At 31.3% G+C, this 25,476-nt stretch overlaps 1 protein-coding gene and 1 long non-coding RNA gene across 10 annotated transcripts; one reads left to right on the top strand and one right to left on the bottom strand.

Moving 5' to 3' along the window:
• Positions 1–3,372: 3,372 nt before the first annotated feature.
• On the bottom strand, positions 3,373–21,035 carry CrebB (Cyclic-AMP response element binding protein B). Of its 9 annotated transcripts, none has more exons than XM_088182007.1 (6): positions 20,889–21,035; positions 10,218–10,376; positions 10,009–10,146; positions 9,770–9,935; positions 4,743–4,856; positions 3,373–4,617 (listed from the first exon to the last, which is right to left on the bottom strand). In XM_088182007.1, exons 2-6 carry the CDS (start codon positions 10,359–10,361, stop codon positions 4,403–4,405), a joined length of 777 nt encoding a protein of 258 aa, XP_088038133.1. In that variant the 5' UTR covers positions 10,362–10,376; positions 20,889–21,035; the 3' UTR covers positions 3,373–4,402. The 9 variants fall into 9 exon arrangements, with proteins under 9 accessions (XP_088038133.1, XP_088038132.1, XP_088038131.1 ...); XM_088182006.1 differs by having other exon boundaries at positions 20,777–21,015; XM_088182005.1 differs by lacking the exon at positions 20,889–21,035 and adding an exon at positions 12,262–12,414.
• LOC148237130 (uncharacterized) lies at positions 20,971–22,518 on the top strand. The gene is made up of 2 exons (XR_015808954.1): positions 20,971–21,063; positions 21,149–22,518. It is a non-coding gene; the product is annotated as an uncharacterized LOC148237130 (long non-coding RNA).
• The last annotated feature ends 2,958 nt before the right edge of the window (positions 22,519–25,476 follow it).

Raw genomic sequence — 25,476 nt, 5'->3', positions numbered from 1 at the left:
CACAGTTTTAGTTAGCAAGTAATTTAATAATTCCCTTGCTCATTTTTAGCATACATCTCTTGAAAAGCGACTTTATTCCAGTATAATAAAAAAATATATATTCTACAGATTTTCGAATGATTTACTCAAGCAGGGCCGGCCCGAGGGGCAGGCAGTACAGGCGATCGCCTGGGGCGCTAGATCTTGTGGGGCGCCGTGATACCAAATAAAGGCGCAATATTCACTTAAATTTATCAAACAATATTGTTAAAGAATATAATCTGATATTATTTTTTTCTATACACTACTGTGCACTCTTTAGATTATTTCACGAGCAAAAAATTGCGACGAAAATAAATTAAAAAAATAGTATGCTGTCAAATATAATATTAAATTACTTTAATTTGAATTATATTTTTGTGCTCATGTAATGAGTTATTAAAGTATTACTAGGGGGAGGGGGGCGCAAATTTAGTTTTTGCCTGGGGCGCCAAATAACCTAGGGCCGGCCCTGTAACTCAAGTATCTAATTATTGTTTTTACTTTTCTATGAAAGCCTTTGATGCCGTTGCTGATTACAATTATCAACAATGATAACTCTCTTTCAACTTGCCTAAGTATCTACTTGTTATTGTAAAATATCGTGAATATTTTATCGAATCATATTGTTTGATAGTGGAAACTGCTGAATTTTCTTGTGCTTCACAATTATCAATGCACAATATTTTATCAGTTCTAATTTTATATTACAAATATAAAGGTTAAAAAACTATCGTTATCACTCGCACTCTTGGAAATTCTTTCTCTTATCTCCGATAAAAAACCACTGTTATACGTGCATAATATTTTTACATAAAAATATATCAACTTTTCGGTTTATTACGTGTCTAGAATAATGAATAAAATATTATTACTTAGTACGTTTTTAGTTAAAGTTAAAAAATATAGGGTGGGTCATGGCTAATACCGGATGAATAAGCTAATATCTCTACGTTTGATTACATATTTCTATTAAAATAAAATTTAATCTTACATTTTTATTTTCATACTGCATCTCTCACAAAATATAAGATACTTTCCTGTCGGGGGTCAACTTTATTTAAAAAAATATTTATTCCTGGGTTTATACATTTTTTTTATTTATATACAATTATAAATATTATTCTTTAAGTCGATTCGTTGCAGTTATTCATAAAATGTTTACTGTTCTGACAGAACGTTGTCTTGCTACATGTTTTCAAATTTAAACTGGTTAGGTGCGAGCGAGTGAGCGTTGGTCAGAACACAGAACACCCTATGAACACAAGATAACGGTTCTTGTAGTAATTGAATGGCTTCTGTTTCGGTACGACAGTTTAAACACTTTAATGTTATTTTTTTATTTTAAATTAAATCTTCCGTTATTATGCTTATCTAACCTAACAAGCATAAGCCCAATGCGTTACAACGGGATAAATCTGTACCAACTGAGTAAATCAATCAGATATAATGTACACTTACAAGTAAGTGTTAACCACCATACTGAGACATTATAAATTATTATGTGTAATATAATTTATATGTCACTGCAGCTGGGGCCAAGTTTTTTTTATAAATAAAAATTCGAATGCTGCTGCCGGGGCTCGAGCCCGCAACCTCAGTTACTAGTCTGAGACGTTACGGACTACGCTATTCCGTCCAATTGTTTGTATAAAAGTTAATGTTAAATAATTGTATATAAGTAAATAAAATTAATTAATATTTTTTTAGAATAAATTTGACCCCCGATAACAGGAAAGTACCAAATATAAATATTAAATAAAAATAAAGGGTTGTCAAAACATAATATTAGTTACCTGGTCTGGTTGATAGATATAATAAGGTAATCAAAATCAAATTATAAAATAATTCAGCTGGTTTTAAAATTTCGGACGACTGGCAAGCTTAAAAAATATTTGTTAATGATGTTTAAAAACATGTATTTTCAAATAAAATATTTAAGCTCTGGTTATTCTAAGAATGTATTACAGTAACTCTCCTTTCATCTTTTATATTTCTTCACTGGTGAAAATGAATTATTTTTGCTCCTCTTGTTCAACGTTTTAGTTTCAGTATCAGTTTTTGTTTGTGAGTAATAAAAAAAAGAATCATATTTCTGGCATCAGTAAATCCAACATATATTATATAAAAAAACTATATTAACTTTCTGTAAAAATACAATTTTATTATTTACAATCTGTTTTAAAATATAATTACAACAGCAATTTGCAGACATTAATAAAGATCCTCCGATAGAGAAATAACAAAATATTAATAATTACACACATAACCAACAAAGTAGTATACTATCTATATCCTCTTGATATTCTTTAGAAATAAATTAGTTTTCAAGTGCTAAAATGACACGTTATCGATTTTAACGGTGATGGCACAGATTCTAATAAAACATCATACATCTATTTACTTTTGGGATGATCAACGACCCAAATTAAGCGATTAAAAAAATCAAAAATAGACAAAATATACTCCCGACAGCAAGCGACAAATACAAATTTCGTTAAAATTAATACGCAATTATAAAAAAAACTGCCATGGCATATATTCAGATAAAAATCCAAAAATAATAATAAGATTCTTTAAGAACATCTATTTAATTAAAACATACAAAAAGCTCAGGTATCTCGCTTAAGTTTTAAAAATATAAATTGCTCTTTTCTTCTAATGAATATCAATATATATATTCAATCTTTAAAAATGAAATGAAATATATATACGAATGATATAAAATATATTTCATTAAAGGCACTCAGTTTATTTTGAATTTGATATAAATCGTACGAATCGACACCTCAAAGTGGAGAAACTATACATTAAATTACCCTAAATTTGCACAAAAATACACCAAATTACACATGGTTACACGACTGTAATTAATTAACACCTAATTATACACGAGGTGGCGAATCGCACGTTTTTTTAAGATTATTAAAAAATTCAATTATTTCTCAGAGGTATTCACATATCAATCGCCAGCGGAATTGTCCAAATTTATAACCACATTAAAAAATGACAGAAATTAAATGAAACTAGATTTGGCCATGTTGTTATTACAACAACAAAATATACATCAAACTGCTGACGACGTAATATATAATATATATATATATATATATATATATATATATATATATATATATATATATTTATATAAATTAATTAACAATGTCAGGAGCATCTCGAGATTACAAAATAAGTCAAAAATACAACGTTCTTAGATATCTACATATATATTTTTTTGATGTAACATTAATATAATTAAAATTTGGGTAGTTAAACTGATTAGTTAAAACAGTCATGGAAGATATGAACTTTTGCAAACTCAAAATGCTCCCTCATAGTTTTCATTTTTATACATTTTTGTATATAATTTTAAATTTCCACTGTACGAATATATATATGTGTATATATATATATATATATATATTATTTAGCGTTAATAAATACAATTCGATGGTTCACTTACATTTACATATATTAATTTATTTATACTTAAACATATTAACTCGTCTATATACATATGTAGCTTTTATGAACGTCACGTGTGCATTTTTACATGAGTGATTTTGCACAGATATTTTTTTGAAATCGAGTCAAATGAAATCCTAATCTTGTAAATTGGCAGTAATGTTACACATAATTTGAAGAATAGACAATATATGAAAGTATAACACAACAGTGGCTTAAAATGGTGTCCACACCTGCAACGTACATTTCAGTAGAGCAGTGATATAAATTTTGTAATAATGTAGAATTTAAGCTCATTGAATTTTATTGATGAATGAAAACTCAGTATGGTGATGCATTTCTGTCACTTCAGCAAATGTATGAATGGACTAAAAAATCTAAAAAAACAGTTGAAGGCATTGTAAAATAAAACGAAATAGCCTCACTTTTGAAAATTGATCAGCTCACCACACTGTTCATGGATGTTCTGCAGTTCCAGTGTCTACCGCTCTCGCCCCAATGATTTCACATTTTTGGACCATTCAGAGACAGTGGAAAGAAAGAGGTTCAGGTCCATAAAAATATAGTTTTCATTTGACTCACCCTCGTATATAATGATATATACAAATAAAATACAACGTCGTCCTCAAAGCCGACATCGATAACATGGACACATCCTTTGGCTTATTAAACATCATCCATTGTCACAAGCCTTTTTTTTAAGAACAGATTCCATTTCTGATTATTTACAAGACCGAGATTTATATTGTCAGATGAAATTATTCATAAAGAAAGAAAAAGATCCTCTCGCATGCGTCATGAATTTAACATCTCATAGATTCATACAACGATACATACGTATTCGTGTGTAACATTTTTGAACTTTCACTTTAGTCACAATGGACACAGATAATTTAACCACTAGCGTTCGCCAGTCGCCTCATTCCGACTTTTGCTTGCAGTACAGTTCTTTCAATGTTTTTAACTCGTCGATCAGGGCTTTGTTTTGATTCTCGAGCACGGCCACTCGGTTCTCCAGGCACTTGATGTACTCCTTTTTCTTTCTTCGGCACTCCCGAGCCGCCTCCCGGTTCTTGAGCAGCCGCATCTCTCGTTTCCGCGACTGGTCCTCCAAAACTGGCGTACCTTGGGACACTGAAACGAGACGGAAACACGACGAACGAACGTTAGACACCGAAACGGTTTTACCGACTCTCAAAAATCGTCTAGGCGAAAAACAAATAATAAGTTGAAATTAAGGTTGGCAAATAACGACTCACATGGAACAAAAAAATTACCGTCCTGACCAGACGTATACTGAACGATGGTTCCTGCCGATCCGGTGTTTGACATGGAGAGCAAGCCTTCGCCCTGCAGAGCGCCGGCGGGGATCACTGGAATTTATCCATTTATTAATTTGAAAACACGTTAAACAAACGTATCGACAGTGCGAACACACTATGGCGAATTAATCTGCATTATGTCAGTCGTTATGTATTAAACAAAATGAAATATCGGATAGAGCGAGAAGTTTGGAGTAATCTAATCTTAAAATCTTTGTACCGGTGTAAAATAATCTCTTTGATTTACGTTTTCCATTTTATACTTGAGATTATAAAAAATGTTGCAATAAGAATATATACAAGGTCGATAATATGTAAAGGCATATAATAATTGTTTATATTTACTTGAAATAACCAGCGCCGTATTAATTTAGTATTCAAGTATAAAACGTATGCAATTTATAAGTATATACAATTCTAATAAAGCATTTATAGCAAAATAATCTATTTATAATAAAGAATTAGTATCGTAATATAAACACTATATAATATACACAAAACTAAAATAATTTCATGCTTAAAGTGTAAACAAATACAATTCCAAAATTAGGCATATTTCCATCAGATGTAATTCGGGGCTGTGTCATTAGATCGTTAGTTAATAAACCAGGCTGTTTCATAGCGATATACTAAGATGATCGCATGATTTTGTAACCGTTGAAAAACAATGTAAAATTTTGTTGTCGAATGAGAAAGCTGCTTAGCAAAAAATAAAAAAGCTCTCTTAGGTGATGCCATTAGTGAAACTCGAGTTTACGAGCGAATAAGATAAAATGCCAGATCTAAAATGTCCTAGTGATGGCAGACCTTGTCTCTCATGACTAATTTTTATCTGCAGTTTAAAAGGAGACATTTACTAGAATTGACGAGGTGCAATAAAAATCGCTACAGTTCATAAAATAAGTGTTTCCTTGAAGTGCTTAAAAAAATATGATTTGCCCCTGAAGCAAAAACCCTACATCCCATTAAAAATACATCCAAATCTTTTAGCGATAAAGTGGTATCTGGCAATTCTCGCCAAACTAGCAACAGCTGGCAGCGAAAGGGTTAAAAATATTAATTATTTAAAATAGTTAAGATACAATCTTATATGTATATTATTTTAACACTGAAATATTTTTGCCACAAAGATAAGATTAATTGATTTAGGTGTAGAATTAAACGCCGATTTCAGATGTATCATTGTTTTTTTAATATAAATATTTTAATGCAATTTAAGTTGAGTTTTGGGCTCAATATTATAATTAATATATTTTAAATTATTAAAAATATTGTAACGGTTTGTCAAATCTATTGCTGTAATTATTTGATAGCAAGATTTTTGTAAATCTATTTTTTTACAGCTAAATATGATGATTTAACACGATTACAATTGCTTACCACAATGATTCAATAGCTTGATCAATCAATATACATATACATAGAATTATGCAATGATTTCAAAATGAACATTAGTTTTTTTTATGTAATAAATTTGTTACAACGAAAAATTTATATAGCTACATGTCACAAGTAACCGTAAAAAATGATTTTAACAAAAAACCTAGTATATAAGTAAAATAAAATTTAAAAAAAATAATTTAATACAAATAACACTGAGTTTTTCGCCCATTGTTTATTATGTTAAAAATCCATAACCTAGTTCGTAAAACATAGATTAAGGTCCCGCACACGTGCGGGATTTTCGAACTCAGTGATTAGCTTGACAACCGCACATCTGCAGGATTTCGCTTGTCGTTTTTTTTTCATTTACGTTCAGTAATTTATTTTAGTAATATTATTTTATTTTAATGCGTATTTTGTTTTATTTCTCAAAATTTAAAACAATATGGCAAAGATGGAATTATGTATTATTATGAATCATTATTTTATTGCTCAATTTAATTATTATTATATTATATAAAACGGGCACGATTTAACAGGGAATTATTTTAAAAGTTACATTCATTTAAACAAATACTTTATTCCATAAAACGAATTCTTTGTGTACTTATGTAAGGTAAATCTTCGGATACAGATTCGGTGCAGAGTTATTCATGGGATGTTCACTGTTCTGACTAATGCTCGCTCGCATCTAATCTGTCCAATGGTAATGCATAAACAATTCGTTTTATGGAACAATTATTTTATTTATTACTCATTTAAATTGTCCTTTAACACTAGATTAACAGCTATAAACTGGTAAATTTGACGGGTGTCATTAAAAATAGGTTTATAGTGACCAGATTTACAAAAGCAAAAAGTTTCCGAAAATAAAATAGTGTTAATATATTTTCATTCTTCAAATATAAAAGGTCGTAAAAAAAATACTGTCTGATACAAATCAAATCAGAATATAAACCAGAAACCCGTCTATCTGACGGGTTTCGTAAATTTAGTGTTACAAAAACGTGTTTTTTTGAGTATATGTTTTAAAAAAAATATTTTTCTGTTAGTAAATTTAATTTTTATTTAAAAAAAGAGAAGAAAATAATATCGGTTTTTAGAACAACTTTTAAAAAATATTTCAATCATGAAGTGGTTCATGAAATATGCATTATGTACCGATATCAAACAGAAATATTTAAATTTTTTTATTAACACTATCTGTGATACCCAGAAAGTCGATGTCCTCAGACCAGGTTATGGAATAATCCATGTAAAATATTATTAGTGACATATTTTAAGCATATGTACTACAAAAATATTTATTAAGAAAAATTATGTCACACATAGTTTTTAAAGAAATCGCTTAAGCAGCGAAACACAATACATCCTGTGCCGTTTCTCTCCACAAAGGTAGCTGTTTTGAGAAGTTATATTCATTGGTGAATAATTAAAAATCATATTTGTCATCGTAAAAAATTATAATAAAATACAATAACTTTATAAAAAAGTGTTGCGATTTTTGGAGCAGATCATTACTTCTACATTCCAAAGTATAAAAAGAAACATTGTTTAAGTTCAATGTAAATTGAAGCAAAACACTATTAAAAATTGTATATGCTCGCAGTGTTAATATTGAAAAACCGTCGATTTTACCATATTTTATAATAGTATAAAAAATAGAATCATCTACATATATTTAAAAAAAGAGAACCTCTAGCGAACAACTAATGTTTTAGCTGAAATATACATTTGTGAAAAATACTTGTTTAGTGCAAATATAAAAAGATTTTATATTATTTATAAACTGTTACAAATGTGCCTGAATTTGGAATTATCTTGTTTAAAATATTGAAAAAGTCCATTAATTTAATGAAAAATATTATTTAATATTAAAATTCAATTCCTGATATTATATAACGTTAATAATAACTAATGTTAATTAAATTAACCTTGTAGTTTGTCTTTGGACTTCACATTTACCTTATAATATTCTTTATGAATTTAAATGCCCACGATAATTGAGTGTATATATAATTACTTAATATATTTTTATAATTAATGGATTTTTTTCGTATATGCTAATATGTTTCGAAATAAATCTAATTTTACTCAACCCATCACTATGAAACACAAACTTTTCAACATTCCACTTACACCGATTAAACAAAGCGATCCTTCACCGAGTTAGTAATAAAACGCTATACACACTATTCTACTTAATCATACTTTGCATACATACATATGAAACAGTTACTTGTGCATATTTTAGAAACACATGAAAAACCCAGTAGTGTCAACATGTTGGAGTATAGAGAAAATAAATATATATATATATAAATCCCATTAGAGTATGACAAATATAGCTAACAAACTAAATGGTTAAAGCTTGCTATATATTACACGTAATTCAAGGATGTGCATGATTTTCGAGCGATGAAATTTTACATCGTTCTAAATGTATGATTGAGACGTTTTCAATGTTTGTGTTGAATGATCGATCTCTTTATTCCATCCGTGTTAAGAAGAACAAAACAGATACAGCTGCTCTAACGGCCAACATGTTGAGACTGACCTGACGGGTATGACAATGGAGGCGGCAATGATACATCATACTCGCATTCCGATGAGTTTGTTTCCAAGCGATTCTCTGTAAAAGTATCCACCAATTGCTTCAGAATCTATCTAAATATTTTTTTATAGGTCATCCTACAAATTTATTTTTAATATAATATTTTGAACAGCGCCACTAAAATATATTAAGGTATAATTAATTAAGAGTGTAAGGCAAATAATAATCTTAAGAGTGTGATAAAAATTGTAAACACTGCTCTAAGTATTTTAGTGCGGTGATACATATCTGTTACTCCAGCAAGTGTACAGATGGACTAAAAAATACTAGTCTATTGCATCAGTTGTTGTTGAGTAGCAGTGAACAAAATAGTCTCATTTCTGAATATGAGGTGAAGAAGTGTAAATATTATTGATCTGCATTATGAGATAAAAATATCGAAGATTTTCAATTAACTAACCATCGTTAAAAGATAGAAATATTAAATGAAGTTGATTACCGCTCGAAATATTGTCGCTGGTGACTTCAGTGAATTTAAAAAGATGGATACATATATATCTAATGCAACAATCTCAAAACGTATACGTCCACTAACAAGCAACACCTCAATCGGTACCGGTTATTGTATCTTTTGTAGTTCAATCAACAAAACGTAGACCGTTCCTAATACTAATTGCGACTGTTGAGCACTGCATTTCATTTATTCATAAAAAATATAGGATGACCTAAATGAACTTATGTTCATTGTGTTTAATTATCGAATTACTAATAAAGCAGATAATAGCATATTTTAAAAATATATCTACTTATGCATTCAAGAGTGATACTACCTATGCATTTTATATATACTATTAGTACTTCAAAATCAATTTCTAAAATTTAAATACGCAATATGTAGAGGAATCCTCAATGGGATCGTAAGAGTAGTTAATCCAACATTTACGACGCGAATTTAAATTTTAGCAACTGAAATATGTACACACAAGGATGCAAAAATACAGCATTCGTAAGCCGTTGTGAATTTTACCGGCGATTTCCGCTCCGCCCAGGTCGTTAAGTATTTTCCTATACGAGGGCCTCCGCGTCAGAAGATCCCGCCTCTTTTTAGGATTCTCCTCATCGCTCATACTGTCGTCGCTGTCCATCGAATCCATCTTTATCGGCGTCGACCCCGAATTCGGCTCCGGCTTAATCTGAAAGCGTTCACGTTCGATCAGCGACGACGACGAATAATATATACGACGGCGACGAATATGAAACACACACCTGAAGGGTCTGCAGGGTTCCCTGCGTCGTGTGTATGACGGAACTCTGTTTTCCAACGAGTATAACATTGGTTTTCGGCACTTGCATCGACGGCGCCTGTATCACCGATTGCTGATTGGGCTGTATCACCGACTGAACCTGAGAACGGAGACTAGACTGTCACAATGCGATTCGCGCGGTCACGCAGTAACCGAGCGTAAGGGACGCACCATTTGAGAGGGAGTCTGCGACAGGTGAACGATACTCGTGACGGCCACGACGTGCGGCCCCGGATTGGAAGAGGGCGACGATTTCAACGGGTCGATTGAGCCCCCGGTACCGCCCGCCCCATTTTCTTCTACCATTCCGTCCATCCCCTAACGGGGCACCTGTAAAAAGATACGTGAGTTACCTGGCAAAAAGGCATTAATATTTAAGAGCATTATAAAGCCAGCTATAACAAATGTTTATAGCTTTAGTCTGAAAAATTTATATTTTTAAAAGTGACGGTCCTAATACACTGCCTTGTGGTACAAGAGATAAATTTTTATCTCAGATTTAATTTATAATAAACATATTTGTTATAGTATGTACTTATATTAACAATTTTAAATTTAATACATATTATATTGCTACTTATGTTTAAATTTGTTATAGCTGGTTGATAACTAGCTTGTACTTGTAGTGTAAATAAAAAACCTTAGGATTATTAACTTATTAATTACAATTGATAAGTAATTGAAAGAACATTGAAAATTAGTTTCTGAAATTAGAGGATTTTTAAAAAGTAATAGATTACTACAGAAAATGACATCGTTATTAGATAATACCCCTTTTCATCCATAATAAAGCAAATTAAAAACAGTCGTCTTTCTTATGTTTGTAAAAAATAAATCCACAAATCTTTAATCCAACCAAATGCCCTAGAGAGTTATTTTATCAATGAAGTGATAATACCGTGCTGATTTTCTTTAACCGCTTCCAAGGCGCGCGCTCATATGAGCGCAATAAAAGTGTACTCGTAATTGAAAAAATAACATCGTTAGAAGAAATCTGATCCTGGGCGTGCACACTCATGTGAAATTTTGTATATTATTATTTTAAGTTTATCTTGACAGTGGCTCTCAATATTTTTTCATAATAAAAACATTAAATAATTATTTAATATTTATTTAAGAAATTATAAAAATATTTTTTACATTATAGTTTGATGATGTACTTACGAAAACTGCCGAAAAAATTCAGAAAACAACCTAATACATTTCTGGAAAAAATACCATAATGTATGCTATACAAGTATCTGAATCTTGATTCATAGTAAAAATCAGTGATTGTTAAAAATAGAGGTTTAATCTTGAAGGAAAATTCTTCATAATGCAGTTATTTAGTCGATTCAAACAAACATGAGTAAAGTGAAATATCTAAAAATATGCAAATTAATGGAAAATTTGAAAAGCTTTGAAAATACTGATAAAGAAAACATCAAAAAATGGTTGAAACGTGATTAAAATAATCCAGCTTTTCAATTTATGAGTGATTCAAAATTTGTTTCTTATTATGTGACATTTGACCTGAAGCGGAAATGGATGAGGAGTGAAGAGTCTAAAAACTATCTTAATCGCACAAAGGCACTGACTTATGTCGACACTATTGGCATACATCGACTAATGGGAATATAAATATAATGGTATAAGTGTTAAGAAAAATATGTACTGATATTTGAAAATCGCTAGATCAGCTTTTCGCTAGAATCGCTAGAAGATCACAGCACACAAAAATCACAGCTTTTCTTAATGATTAATTTATTGTTAACATATAAAATGATAATTTTAAATCAAAATAAAAATTAGTACTTTTCTATTATTCATGCATCCTATAATAATGTCAAAGTTAACCTAAAAATTCTATTTAAATGTCATCGAAGCAACGTTCAAACGTCAAACTAATCGACATAGCCGACAATCGTGCGACTTTGGCCTAAAAGTAAACGTAAACAAAAGGCAACATGGTCGTAAGACGTCGCGTTTCGGCCGCGAAATTTCGAGTGTACTCGTTCTAGGCAGCTAGCTTATTTATTTATTTACATAAACAAAGTCGGGTCGGCGTCCTTCGGCGGAGACGGGGAAAGGAGGGGTTCGGGGGGGGCGCAGGCGAACCCCTACAGAAAGAGACGGATTTACGTAACGGGAGCGAACGGGGGGCGGGGGCGGGGGCGCAGGCCCCGTTGCGGTGAAAGACGCTCGAGACGGCGCACGCGCACTCGGCGGCACTCACCGATCGCGGCGGTGACGCCGACGTTCGCGCGTCGTCGGCAGTCGGGTCGGAGGGTAGGGTGGCTCCGTCGGCGGACGTAGGCGCCACGTCAGGCGCGGGCGGCCGGGGCGCCCGTCACGCGCACCGCCCCAATGCGCATGCGCACGCTAGCCGGACGAGGCGCTGACGTCACGTCGAGCACGCACACAAGCAAACGTAGATTGACCCCTTCACTGCCCACTACCGAATATAACCCCTCAACTCGCTATTTTCTCAATTCCTTTATCGCCAAAACGTTTATTTTTAGACGAGTTGAAAATTAATAAAATCATGAACATCCTAAGTTCGGTGTAGATTTGAATAAATGCCGTAGGGTTAAATATCTATTTTCCGAATTGTACAAAACAAATGTAGCGGATTTTCAAAAAATTATCCCAATATGGAGTCAAACAAGAAAACACTTTTAGGTACTTGTTAAAGATATCGGCGACACGCTCAGAACTTTTATTCTGCTTTTGGCGTTAAACTATGCGAATGTGGCCAACAACGTTTTGCTACATAAATACGTCTTTAAATTTATAACTTAGTTTTTTATCGCCGTGCGCGTGTTTATTCATGTGCTATTTAGTGTTATCAACGACACTACTAAACGGTTAATTGCGATATTTAGAGAATAAAAAAATAAGTTTTAAACACGGTAATAAAAACTATTTTTTTAAATAAATTTATGTAGCATAACGTTGTTGGCCATTTTTGCAGACGTTAGAGACAAAAACCAGAGCACAGAAAATGTGCATAAAAATCTGGTTTTTGAGCGTGGCGCCGATATAATTAACAAGTACCCACATTTATATCTCTATCAAAAATATATCAGCTGGAGTATCTCAAGGTAAAGCTGAGATTGATGTTCTACCTTTTTATATATTTTTTAAATCTTTCCATTTTAACACGAGGCGTGAGCCCAATGCGTTACAACGGGATAAATCAATCAATAGCTACCAAATCCATGTATGAAAATGGGAGGATCAATTATAAACTATACTCTATTTGCGGTAAAACAGTCAGTTCGAGAGCTGTTCATTTCATCATTCATAACTGAGAAAGAGATTGCAAGTTTGGATTTACTCCTTCACTATTAGCTCTAAATCTCAAGATAGGGATATATGTTCGATATACTTATCATTACTCCGATTGATTGATAAATATAAAAATTATAGTATTGATTTTAATTTCTATAAATCTGCTCAAAATATAAACAGGAGTAATCATATATCGAACGTACATCCGTATCGTGTGCTTTAGAGCTAATAATAGGGACGTAAACCCAAACTTAAAATATTTCTCTCAATTGTGAATAATGATGAAATATATAGCTCTCGAACTGACAGTGTTAACGCAAATAGAGTATTATAGTTCACAACCAATGTGTCATTTTGCAGCTGGATTCGTTTTTATAGTCCATCATCTTACGGAGTATGCTATTCCGACTACTATATAGAATAAAAATTGTATTTATATTATCAATATATAATATATACTTCATCTGCAAACATTTGTGGAATGAACTATTTGGTAGTCTTCGGCTTACTTTATGGTAGCAAAACGTTGTCCTTTCATTGTCCTCTTTATCTGCGATAACAGCCAAAAGTCGCATGGGGGCATAACTGGTGACGACGGTGGCTGCGACATCACGATAGTGTCGTTTTTGGCCAAAATATCGCAAATTATAAATGAAATATCAGTTTGCTTGGCGCTGGTTGTCCACAATTCTGGTTGTTTTCTTTAGATTGCCCCACGCTAAAGTCGCTTTCCACGTCAAGCCAAATATAGTCCAGGAAATTCAGAAAATCAAGAGTTCAACCCGATCTTCATAGGTGACTCGCAGAGTACGTGATGTAGACAAGGCTACGATAACAACACGTATCCATACTATTGCACAAATCGTACGTGTTTTCAAAACTTTTGCAATAATACTAATAATTTATGAATGAATAACTTTGTATTCTATAAAATATTAGCGTATCAATTTTATAAATATAAAGATCTATCTGTTACTGATAGCAATCAAGCGAAAAGTCGTACCACGGCATGATTGATATATTACAAGTTCTAAAGCTTATTCGGACATATGGTATCCGGTTATGGGGATATTTGAGAAACTACATCCATAAAGTGTTGAATTATGTTTGAAAGCGCCGCGATATTAAATAATAGACGCTGTATTAGGAAGTATAAGCTGCGTCTGTTTCAGCATATGAATGCTAATATATCAATATTGATAAATGTTACAGGAAAATATTAAAACCGACCTTGCTAGTGAGATAAGACTCTGAAGTCTACGGGTGATTGAAGGTCATTTATAGATGAAATTTTCTATATAAATTAGCCGACATTTTTAGATTTAAGTTTGTAATCTCATCATCATAGTCACATTATTTATTTTAAATCTTAGTATACAATCAACAACTACAAAATAATTAGTGAGCCACCAGTCTGAAATCATAGTCTGTAAATCAATGACATATATTTTATTAATTATAATCTATTGTTACGGTTTAAATCAATACATATCACTATGCACAACCTAGATGGATTTTATTTTAATTATTCATCACGATATTCATCCGTGAAATTGGGAAAATCTTGATAAAACGTAATCTGTGATAATTGATCGAAATTATAATTATTTCATAATCACTGTGGGAGTCTTCTTATACTCGGGCAGTTAATAGCATAATCAAACGATAATTACAATAATGTATCCTGACAATTGTATAATATAAACAAAGGGTAACCCGCAAGAACGACAACATAATAGACTGACACTGAACGGACCACCATGGTAAACCACCGTAATGTACAGAGGAAAAAACGATCATTTACACATAAAGAATGTGTCGAAGCATGTCGTTATTATCCTCGAAATACAGAGAATCTGTACCCTTTTGTGCATTATGGTTACGCAAACAATACGTCATCGAGCGATAGAAAAAAGACCGTTAATGTTTAACTCTTTGCATTATTTGACATTCGAAAATGTCCACCGAGTAAATTTCACTCTTCAACGGCTTCGTTGGTCGAATATACGAGCGCAACATTTGGTTGAATGAACTCTGTGTGGTTGTAATTCGCTGGAGACCTCCCCAATCTACGATACAAAAGGCTTATCTCCATGGGACGATCGACACGATAAGACAAGACACCTATACGATCGATCACGACCACACACTGCAGACAGCAAGGAGACCTTCAGCTGATATATGACAAAAGGCGACGAGCAACAAGAGACCTCAGAGGACATCATTCCTTCGCCAGTTTCTTCACCAGTGCTCGGAGAATATCACATATTCTACAATAGTTTGTTTTAATGTATGTGATACCAAATAAATTGTTACCAGCTTTACGACGTCTATTACTGGCTGCGAAGTCACACCCCTAAGGCCTAAGAACCATACATCACTAATTTTTATTTTACAGAGACGGTATAAATTGAAAAACACTATGGAACATATGGGTTTCGAAAGAGATCTTTCAGGTATTAATCACCGACTAACACCACTGATCTATCGTGCTGGTTAATATCTTTAAATTAAGGTGACCAGACGTCCTTCTTAGAGGAGGATTGTCCTCATTGAACAAACATTTTCAAAAAGACCTTTTTTTTTAGCTCCCTTAGCATTTTTTTTCATCAAAAATTTTTGGAGATTGCCTTTGAGCAAAATTTTCGAAATTACTTTTTGTAGCTCCCGCATCAATTTGTTCTCCTCAACAAAAATTCCGAGATGGTTGAACAAAAATTTCGGTGACGACCTTTTTTTTAGTTCCACGGCAATCTGTCCTCAAACTTTTTTTTCCGATATAGCTTTTGAACAAAACTTTCCGAAGTTTTAGCTCCCACTGCAATAATGATCTATATACTTTTAGTGTCTTTTGATATTTTCAAAATCTGGTCACCTTATCTAAACATACACTTGTTAATTTTTCCATTAATATGCTCAGTGCCTCATATTATCTCTTCATACCGCTGTTTAAGGATAATGTTATAAATTCGACATATAGGTTGCAGAAAATGATATCAATTTTCTTGTAGACCACATTTAGCCACGGGTGTTGTATAAATGTTATGAACTCTACTATAGTTTAAAACTTCACTTAATTTCCAAAGTTTAATCCGGAAAGCAAATTTTTCAAAGCTAATGTTTTTAAGTGTCCGAATTAATTTTGAATAATTGTCCTATTTTTTTCAAATTAAATGTTTTTTAATATTTGCTGAAATAATACCTACACTAAAAGAGTTTCGTAAATATGTGTATAATAAGCCATAGTAAAATTAAATGGCCTTGAATATGGCTTGCTGTTAAACCTATGTTAGAAATTTACAATGCCTTAAAACACATTTTTTTACGTTCGATAATCAATCATTAAAAAATATTTTTTCCTTAACTACGTAAGTCATATTCGTGGTTAATAAATTAGTTTATGGTTATATTTAAATATAAATATCATGTGTTAGAAATACATCAGATTATACTAAAAATATTATTTTTTGTAAAAGAAAACAGTTTGTGTCATTGAAGTATCGTCATTTACTGCAAAAAATAGTGAAAATAAAAAAGATTATGACATTGAATAATTGTAAAATGAAAGGAAAAATATGTATACTAAATCATTAGCATTTATAAAAACTTTCAAGCAGTTTGAATAAATATGTTCCTGAATTGGTTTTTATACATATTGTAATAAATTATTTAATCAGTTGGTAAATTTAAGAATTTTTTTCAGAGAAAAAATACATATAAAGAGTCAAAGTATTAATTGTAACGGATTGGGCTTATGCTTATTTTAATTCTAGATATACAAAAATATTTAGATAAGAAGGATATATATAATATTATTAGAATCCATTACTATTTGTCTCTCACCTATAAGGATGTTACCCTGCGCTTTTAAATATATAATATCATATGAAAAATAATCTGTACTAAAACCAATGCAGCCATTACATGCAAATGGCAATGCATTTGACGTTTATGTACGTGTTTATCATCAGTATTAAAAATATATTAGATTTGAACTCATAGAAGGATAGAACAAAACCTACGACCTGCAATAAAATATATCGATTTCCTTATAGTAGTAATATACATCATTTTCCTTATTTCTATGGTAATTAAATAAAATTGAAAATTAGTTAAACAATCCAGTGTTGCAAATTAACAATTCATTTAATGGCAAATTTTATTTATAAGTTTGATTTACAATTTATTTACTGATTTGAAACATTCAAGTATACAAAATTTAATATTTCAGGTATGTATCGGTATATTTATTATTAAACTGACTCAATTTGGCCACAATGACGTCATGTCAATTCGATCCGCTTACCGGCTTAGTCACTTGTCCTTCTTTATCTATGCAAAACTTTGGTTGCCGAGTATTTCATAAACGATATATGTAAATCATTTTGTAAAAAAAATTTGCAGCGTAACACATTTCTGTCAAATTTGTTATTGTAATTAGACTTTTTAAATTATTGATAATATATACGTTTTGAAAATAAATATAGTTTTTAGCTACTGAAAAAAAGCTATTTTTGTTTTACGTTTGATTTGTATTCACAAACACATTTAAACTTATTCTAATCAATGCATTCATTATGATTACTCAATTCAAGGTTATAAATATGTTTGCTCAATTATTAATTTTAAATTAGTAGGTTCGAGAAAAAGCAAAGAAAAGTTTTATAATCAAAACTACACTAAGCAATGTGAAACTTGCATTGTTTTGTGTAACTCATCTATAAATATAAGCTACCAGTGGTGCGTTTATACATCAGCGTAGGCATAAGACTTTAAATTTATAAAAAAAAATACTTTTTTATTTACACGTTAATGTTAAATCATTTAACAGGAAAGAGTAATATATGTATGAATAATTAGAAGGTTAACCTCGAAACAAACATTATCTCAACGGAAGCTTTCTATAAAACGGCGTAGAAAATGTAACTTATGATCATTTTACGATTTTTAGAAATTAAGCAAATAGCTCACATTCATTAATCCAGATAAATGTTTCTACACATTTTTTATTAATATATTATATACATACATATATAGATTAGAATGAGAAATAATAACAAAATATAATGAAAATAGATATCAATATTTGAGAATCTGTGGGAAAATATCAGCATTTTACAAATGGAACATTTGAATCTATAGAATCTACGTTCACATCACAAGTATGGACTATGGAGCATGTGGTACAATGTTAAATGCATAGTGCTGCAACAGGTGCGTAAAATGAGGCGAAAAAAATTCTCACTGCGCGACCAATTTAAACTTTATTTAAACCAAATATAAATTTATGAACAAAATGCAAAAAAGCTATACGATCAAATCTACCTATATAGAGTATTTATAAAACAATTTAGGAAAAATAAATATTAAAAAACTTACTGGCAAACAAGTTCTTAATATTTTATTTTAATAAATAATAGTTTTTTAGTAAACAACAAAATAATGTATCATAGACAGAACATTTACTGAAATGTTTAAAATACGTATTTAAAAAAAACAATGCATTAAACGTTTCATATTTTAAATTGCTTCCTAACTTTGTTCTGATTGTTCCTGCTGCTGGAAACAGTCGTCGAGGTTGCCTTAATTGTTGGAAGTGCGTCCAACGTTTATGTTATTCTTTTAGTAATCCAAATGTCTTAAATCTTTTAATTATTTGGACAAATTTTGTTGAAAAATTTTTTTTTTAAATATATCATACAAATATAATGATTTTAACGTATTATTTAATCTATGTAGCATTTATAAAAAAATAAGAAATAATATTTTATTTGTAATATATGTATATTATTATAATGTGAAAATCTATATATATTTTTACAATATAAAATATTATTACATGCTATCTGGGACAATCGAGTGCGGACGTACATGTACGTCCATACTAATCAAAGGGTTAAATAATATTATCTAATCGCTCAGAGAGAAATTTGAGAATTTTTCATAGAAATTTGAAGCACTTGATATTTTCATTAATGAAAATATCTGTTGATTATGAAAGTTTCACAAAATTTCGCCCTGCGCGGCCAAATGAAAATAAATACTTTATTTCAAAGAAATCAGTTACGTCGTTTCTATATCTTAACACTTTTTTCAGAAAATGGCAATCTGAAGTAAAAATTTCGATAAAACCACTGATCAAAAAAATGACAGAAATAACAACACTAAATATAACAACGCTCCAAATCGTCACAATTGGTGAACGCGTCGAAAGCGGGCCGAGCAAAAGAACCTCCTCCATCACGACTAGCGTATATAAATGCATACATGGTACATATAATGCACTTCCACTCGGAATACACTTTCACCAGGAACTTTCGTGAACTGAAATATAAAAAACAAAAAAGCAGTCGCTTTCCTCTTAGCGTAAGCTGTGGTCCAAATCAATATTATTCAGAGGTAGACAAGGCAGGTAAGTATTTAATAAGAAATACAGAAACAATAATTTCGGAACATCAAAATTAGCTTGCAATAGCCATGCAGACTTTCAAAAATCAACAATAATCATTAATTTCCACTACTTAAAAGGTTTTTTCATACGCTACGAGACACGTGCCTAGAAGCAATACGTTGTTATTGCTATACTACGTATTATTTGTAATTATCAGATGGTCGCCCACAAATGGCCACCTGGAAATTACAATTTGTATACGTAATATAATTTGTATACGTAATATAAATTGTAATTGTAGTTTAGATTATAATACAATTGTAGAAATTACAATTATTAAGATTATTAATGACTAATTAATCCTCAACATTATCTTTATAGTAATAACAGTTTACGGGCAATACATTCCAAGATTATTATTTATAATTGGGGGAAATGCGCAACAATACAATGCTAAGCTTGAGGCACTTAATCTGGCTCTGGATTACATTAAAAGGGACATTTAAAACTCTCAAGAGGATACTATTTAAAGAAATTTTCATTTTGACTAAGCAGCCCTGAAACAAAGTATGATCAAAAATATTGTCTTCATAATACAAAATAAAATATGAAAATTGTTTTGTTTAGAAAACGGTTTAAAAATACCGGGTTATTCTAAGAATGTATTACTAACAATACACAGTTACTTTTGAAAAGTACGACTCGGGACCTGTGAGTGGTCAGTGGGTAGTGTAATAACATAATTTATATTTTCATACATAAATAAAACAGTTTGGTTTTGTAAATATGTCGAAAAAGTTATAATTCGCACAGCGCACCGAACGAATCAAACACGAGAGCTAAGCGCGCACCTATACAAACACCGCACGAGAATAAACAAAACAAACATGGCGAACGTTGGAACCGCACGATCGCGCGCGCAATTCGAAAATCGGACGAGCGCACTCCGCGAAAACGCGTCGCTTGGCAACTATTTATAAAATTCGGACGGTCTCAAGAGAGAGCGCGCGGTTATCCAGTTATCGGTTATCTGGTTATCCGTTATCCGGTTATCGGGTCTCGTCACCTGTCAAAACAAACGTGTCGCACAACGATAAAGGCGCGGCGGCGAAAACGGACGAAACGGCACGAAAGACATGCCGGCGGGGTATGGTCGTCGATTGTGGCGTTTACGTTACGTTGGCGATACGTAGATGTGGCCGCGTCGCGCGGAAATAGACGTGACGTCAGCGGTGGCGGCGCGGCGGGGGAGGGGAGCCGCTGACGTCACCGCCGGGTAAGCGGCACCAACACTCGGCCGCTACTGGCGGACACACACGTACGACGCCGTCGACGCGGCGCGCGAACGTGGCGGTGCGGCCCATACACGTTACGATTCTCGCTTCTTATTATAAACATTTTTATTATGCACCACATAAATATCATTATTGCTTTTCAGACGGTCGTTTCATTTTTTCTCATTTTTATAACAACAACTGGCCGTCTCTGAATTATTCGTGAAACATTGCAGTGCGAACAAAGCTGCTCCACTACATCGACCCCAACTTTTCGACTTCGTTTGGCCTTATAGACCAATAAGTGCGACCTTTTGAATGAATACAAAGTTTTAGAAACTTATTCTTCTACTTTTATTCTTAAAATAAACACACTAGGTTTAGAAAAAAATGCTCTAAGTTCTTATGTTTTATACGTTTTTTCCATCGCAATTTGGTGTCCAGTGTCATTCCAAGGTATTTAGCTGTATGTTGTACATTTAGTTGTGTGTTGCCGTTTATGAAAATTTGCAATTTCTTAGTTAAATTTTCCAGCTCTTATTTCTCTTAATTCAGAATATTCATTATATTGCTAAATTCTGAATAAACTGTTGGAAATGTACAATTCAAATAATTCTACATATTGCTTCGGTATTATTCTGAATTAATCCTCTGTTTCATAATTTATTAAAAGCATGAACAACATCTAAAAAAACGGTCGAACAAATAAATAAATCAATGATGCGTTGCTTCTAATCTAGAATGTGAATTTCAGAACCCAAACTGATGGTTAGGAATTGCTTTTTTCTTCTCTATTATGGGTTTTATTTTTTCAACAAGAGTTTTTCTAATGCTTCAGATATTATTGGTAACAATGATATAAGTCTATACGATTTTACTTTGCTTTATAGTTTTCCTTGCTTGGAAACCACTATTACTTCTGCTATTTTTAGCTACTAGACACAAATTTTAATCCAAACACTGCGAAAATTAAATATGCTAGTTTGACTATTGACTTTTTTAAAGCTTCTTCATAATTACGCCAGTTATTAGGGCATATCCTGGTGCTTTATTTTAATTATTACTACTCGTTATTTATATAGCTACTTCTGTTGGTGTTACATATTTTATTTGTTCATTTTCTTGGTTTTTTATTTCACTTCCTGTGTCATTGTATCTTTATCTGCTGTTAAATTATCCAAGTAATTATTTATCAAATTTTTCTTTAGTTTCTAATTGTTTTGTTTTAATTGTTGTGTTTTATTATTTAAAATATGTTTATCCTTAAAGTCTTTGATTTGATGCCATATTTTCCTTGCATTTTTTCACTTACCAGATTTCTTATCTCTATTTCTTATCTTAGTTATTGGTTACAGCCTTGTGGGTGAGTTCTTTAGTATTGTTACAAGCTACTTTTTGTATGTCCTTAAAACATTATATTTACGGCACCCATCAAATTGACGTGTTTCTGATTTGTATTCTGATTTGATAAATGACAAATTTAATGAATGTTGATAGTGATAGTATGTGACAATAAAATAACATTTAAAAGAAACTTTGTAATTCTTATTATCAAAAATCTTTTTAAAAATATTTTTTAGGCCACAAACCTAAATATATGTACTTTTTTTTATTATAAAAAATCTGTTGATTTTCAGCAAATATATTTTAATTTGTTAAGTAATGACGATTTTTAAATCATCGTGAAAATAAATATAGTGGCTATTAAAAATATATTAGTGATGACAAGGTAAGCTTTTAATTACAATTGTATTGGTCAAGGATTCGTTTATTTCATTGCATTTGCTTGGTTAAATTTGCTGAAATGTTTATTGGTAGCGAATAATTATTAACATATTTTTTGATATCATTTAAAATAAACAGACATTATTATATGTACTTTTCTAGCTATAACGAGTATTTATATAGCATTTGCAAGAAATCAAATTACTACTTCCGCTGGTGTCATCTCCAATTCCAAACGTTGGCGACCACCTTGTTGACAAGTTCTATGTATCCTTCCTGGTAAACAATTCTTCGGCTCTCATCCCCGTCCATAAGCGATGTTTCACAACATCTTCTTTTGATCCAATTTTTTCCATTATTGAGGTATGAATAAGTTCATATTTCGAACCCTGAACCATGCGTTCAAAGTACTCTTATCTTCCTCTGTTTGATCGTTGAATAGAGTTCTCGATCGCGTCCTATCATGAAGAGTATATTATAGTCATTGGATACTCTTTTAGTTCATAGAATTTTAAGGGCATAATAACCCACATTTCAAACGCATCCAGTCAATTAATTAATTAAGACTCTAGGTCTCGCGTGTGTATAAAACACTGACCATACATAGCACTTTATTTTTTTAATTATGGTCTGAAGATGTATGTGCTTAGTTGTGAGACCAGCTTTAAACTTTAAGAACTTGCTTTTGGCAATTTCAATGCGGACTTCAATATTTTTATTATTTGCCTAACTACCTAGGTATTTAAAATACTATACTTATAACAAAATTGCTAATGCGCATATATTTCTATCGCAGTATTTTTAAAATAATTTGTAAACAACGACCCATACTACGGTGGGGGGGGGGGGGTCTTCTTAGTATACTCGTGCAGTATATACCATAACCACGAAAATTACAACAATGAATTACACAATGGTAAAATATAAACAATGGGTAACCCGCAATACTGGCAACACAATAGATTGACACTGAACGGACCACCACAATTACCCTCGTAATGTCCAGAGGCATAAACGATCCTTTGAACATAGAGAAATACGTAAGTAACGCGTCGAGCCACGTCGTAATTACATACATTCACGGTTAAATATACAGAATTCTTAGGTATTAAGATTTTCGCAAAATAAACTAAGCCATGGAAAGCCTTTTGAACATTAACTTGTGTTGCTGGAGCTCCTAAAACCACTAATGCACTTTTGTATAAATGAGGATATGTATTTTTATTTTCTTCCCAAAATTCTAAGATATATTTTTTTCTGTCTAATCATTGTACATTGTTGAAGTTATTCAACATAAATTTAATGTCCACATCTGTAGAAATAAAAAATCTATGTGTCTATTGCTAATTCTTTACTTCTTAAAAAATCCTCTAAATCGTCTACCTTTTCATTAGATGTTTCACTAGATGATTTTGTTAATTTGTGACCGAAATCGATTTCTTTAAAAACTATAATTTGCTCCAAATATTTTTCAAATGTTGCACAGCTTGTATTTTTTGTGACTGCGTGCTTAAACATGAAATAAGCCGATATTTCTCGGTTCAGCTCCGGTTTTTGTTGCGACAAAAATAACGGTTTTCGGTTCAATTCCAGTTCGAAGCTCTGATATAATATATGTATTTAGATTAGGAAAAATTAGCGAAAACCTATTGACAATATTTTATTTATACTCACACTTAGTAAAATCGTTATATTGCCTTCTATATTTTATGTAATAATAAAATATTTTTATGACAATAGTAATCAGAATAAATATGTAATAATAAGTTTATAATTTACTGTTGCAATTTTTAAGCGTAGTACATACAAAATAAATATAAATTAAATTTGTAACTAAATCAGAAGAAAATTATCACTTTATTAGTGATAATTTATCTTTTGCTAAAATATTATACCGATAATTTATATTATCTATTTAAATGCGTTTCACTGACGTTTATACACGTCAATGGATTATAGATTTTACGCTGTTGTGAGACTCATAGACGTTATCGCAAATTGCTTTTTATTTATAACACTACAATCACATATAACTGATATGGTTAGAAAAAATATATTAAATGAAGATAACTATTATATAAAAATAAATGACGTCGTAATTTATAAGTTTGTATCGATAGTCATATTTCACTAAAGTTTATATGGTATTGATCATTGAATATAAAGTCAAATAAAAATGGGATTAACGAGCATCAATAAATAAGCTTACAATTATTGATTGTTGAATGTTTATTCACCGCTATTACTTTTACCATTATTATTTGTTAGTTATCAAACGTTTATATATAAATGAGGATACTGAGTTATTTTGTATTGTGTGTATATAGGGCTCTCAAGGTCGACCAATATGGTGACGCATCGTGTTACGTCATCTGATTACGTCACCCCTGTGGTTAGACTGGATACTTTCAACTTCAGATATTGAAGCTCAAGTTACTCATTTGATTTTGTTTTGCGAATTATTTTATATCATAGCTAAATAAGATACTATATTATAATTAGAACGAAATAATATATGAGAAATACAGGAATAAATAAATAAATAATATTATAAAATAAGTAAAATGTTTTTATTATTTTTTTATAGCAAAAATAATTAACAACAGTAAAAATAAGATATTTAAAAAACAAAGTTAAAATAAAAACATTTGTTTTTAATTTTTTTTGAAGATTTTGTGTTTATTCAAAAACTATTTTAATTTTAATATAAGTTCATATTTATTTAACAATCATTATTATATTTTAAAAATTGCATTTTTATAAATTA

This window comes from Plectrocnemia conspersa, unplaced genomic scaffold (assembly GCF_051122295.1).
Source record: "Plectrocnemia conspersa isolate PC_06_02 unplaced genomic scaffold, ASM5112229v1 ptg000003l, whole genome shotgun sequence".
Classification (NCBI taxonomy): Eukaryota; Metazoa; Arthropoda; class Insecta; order Trichoptera; family Polycentropodidae; genus Plectrocnemia; species Plectrocnemia conspersa.
Note: the sequence above shows the minus strand (reverse complement) of the source record. Positions and strands in the feature narration are given on the sequence as shown.

Excerpts from the sequence above, each read along its gene's own strand:
- CrebB (XM_088182007.1), bottom strand. The coding sequence starts at position 10,361 with ATGGACGGAATGGTAGAAGAAAATGGGGCGGGCGGTACCGGGGGCTCA. Across the intron at positions 10,147-10,217 it reads CGCAGACTCCCTCTCAAATG|GTTCAGTCGGTGATACAGCC; the intron begins GTGCGTCCCTTA and ends CTCCGTTCTCAG. Across the intron at positions 4,857-9,769 it reads GGGCGGAGCGGAAATCGCCG|TGATCCCCGCCGGCGCTCTG; the intron begins GTAAAATTCACA and ends GATAAATTCCAG.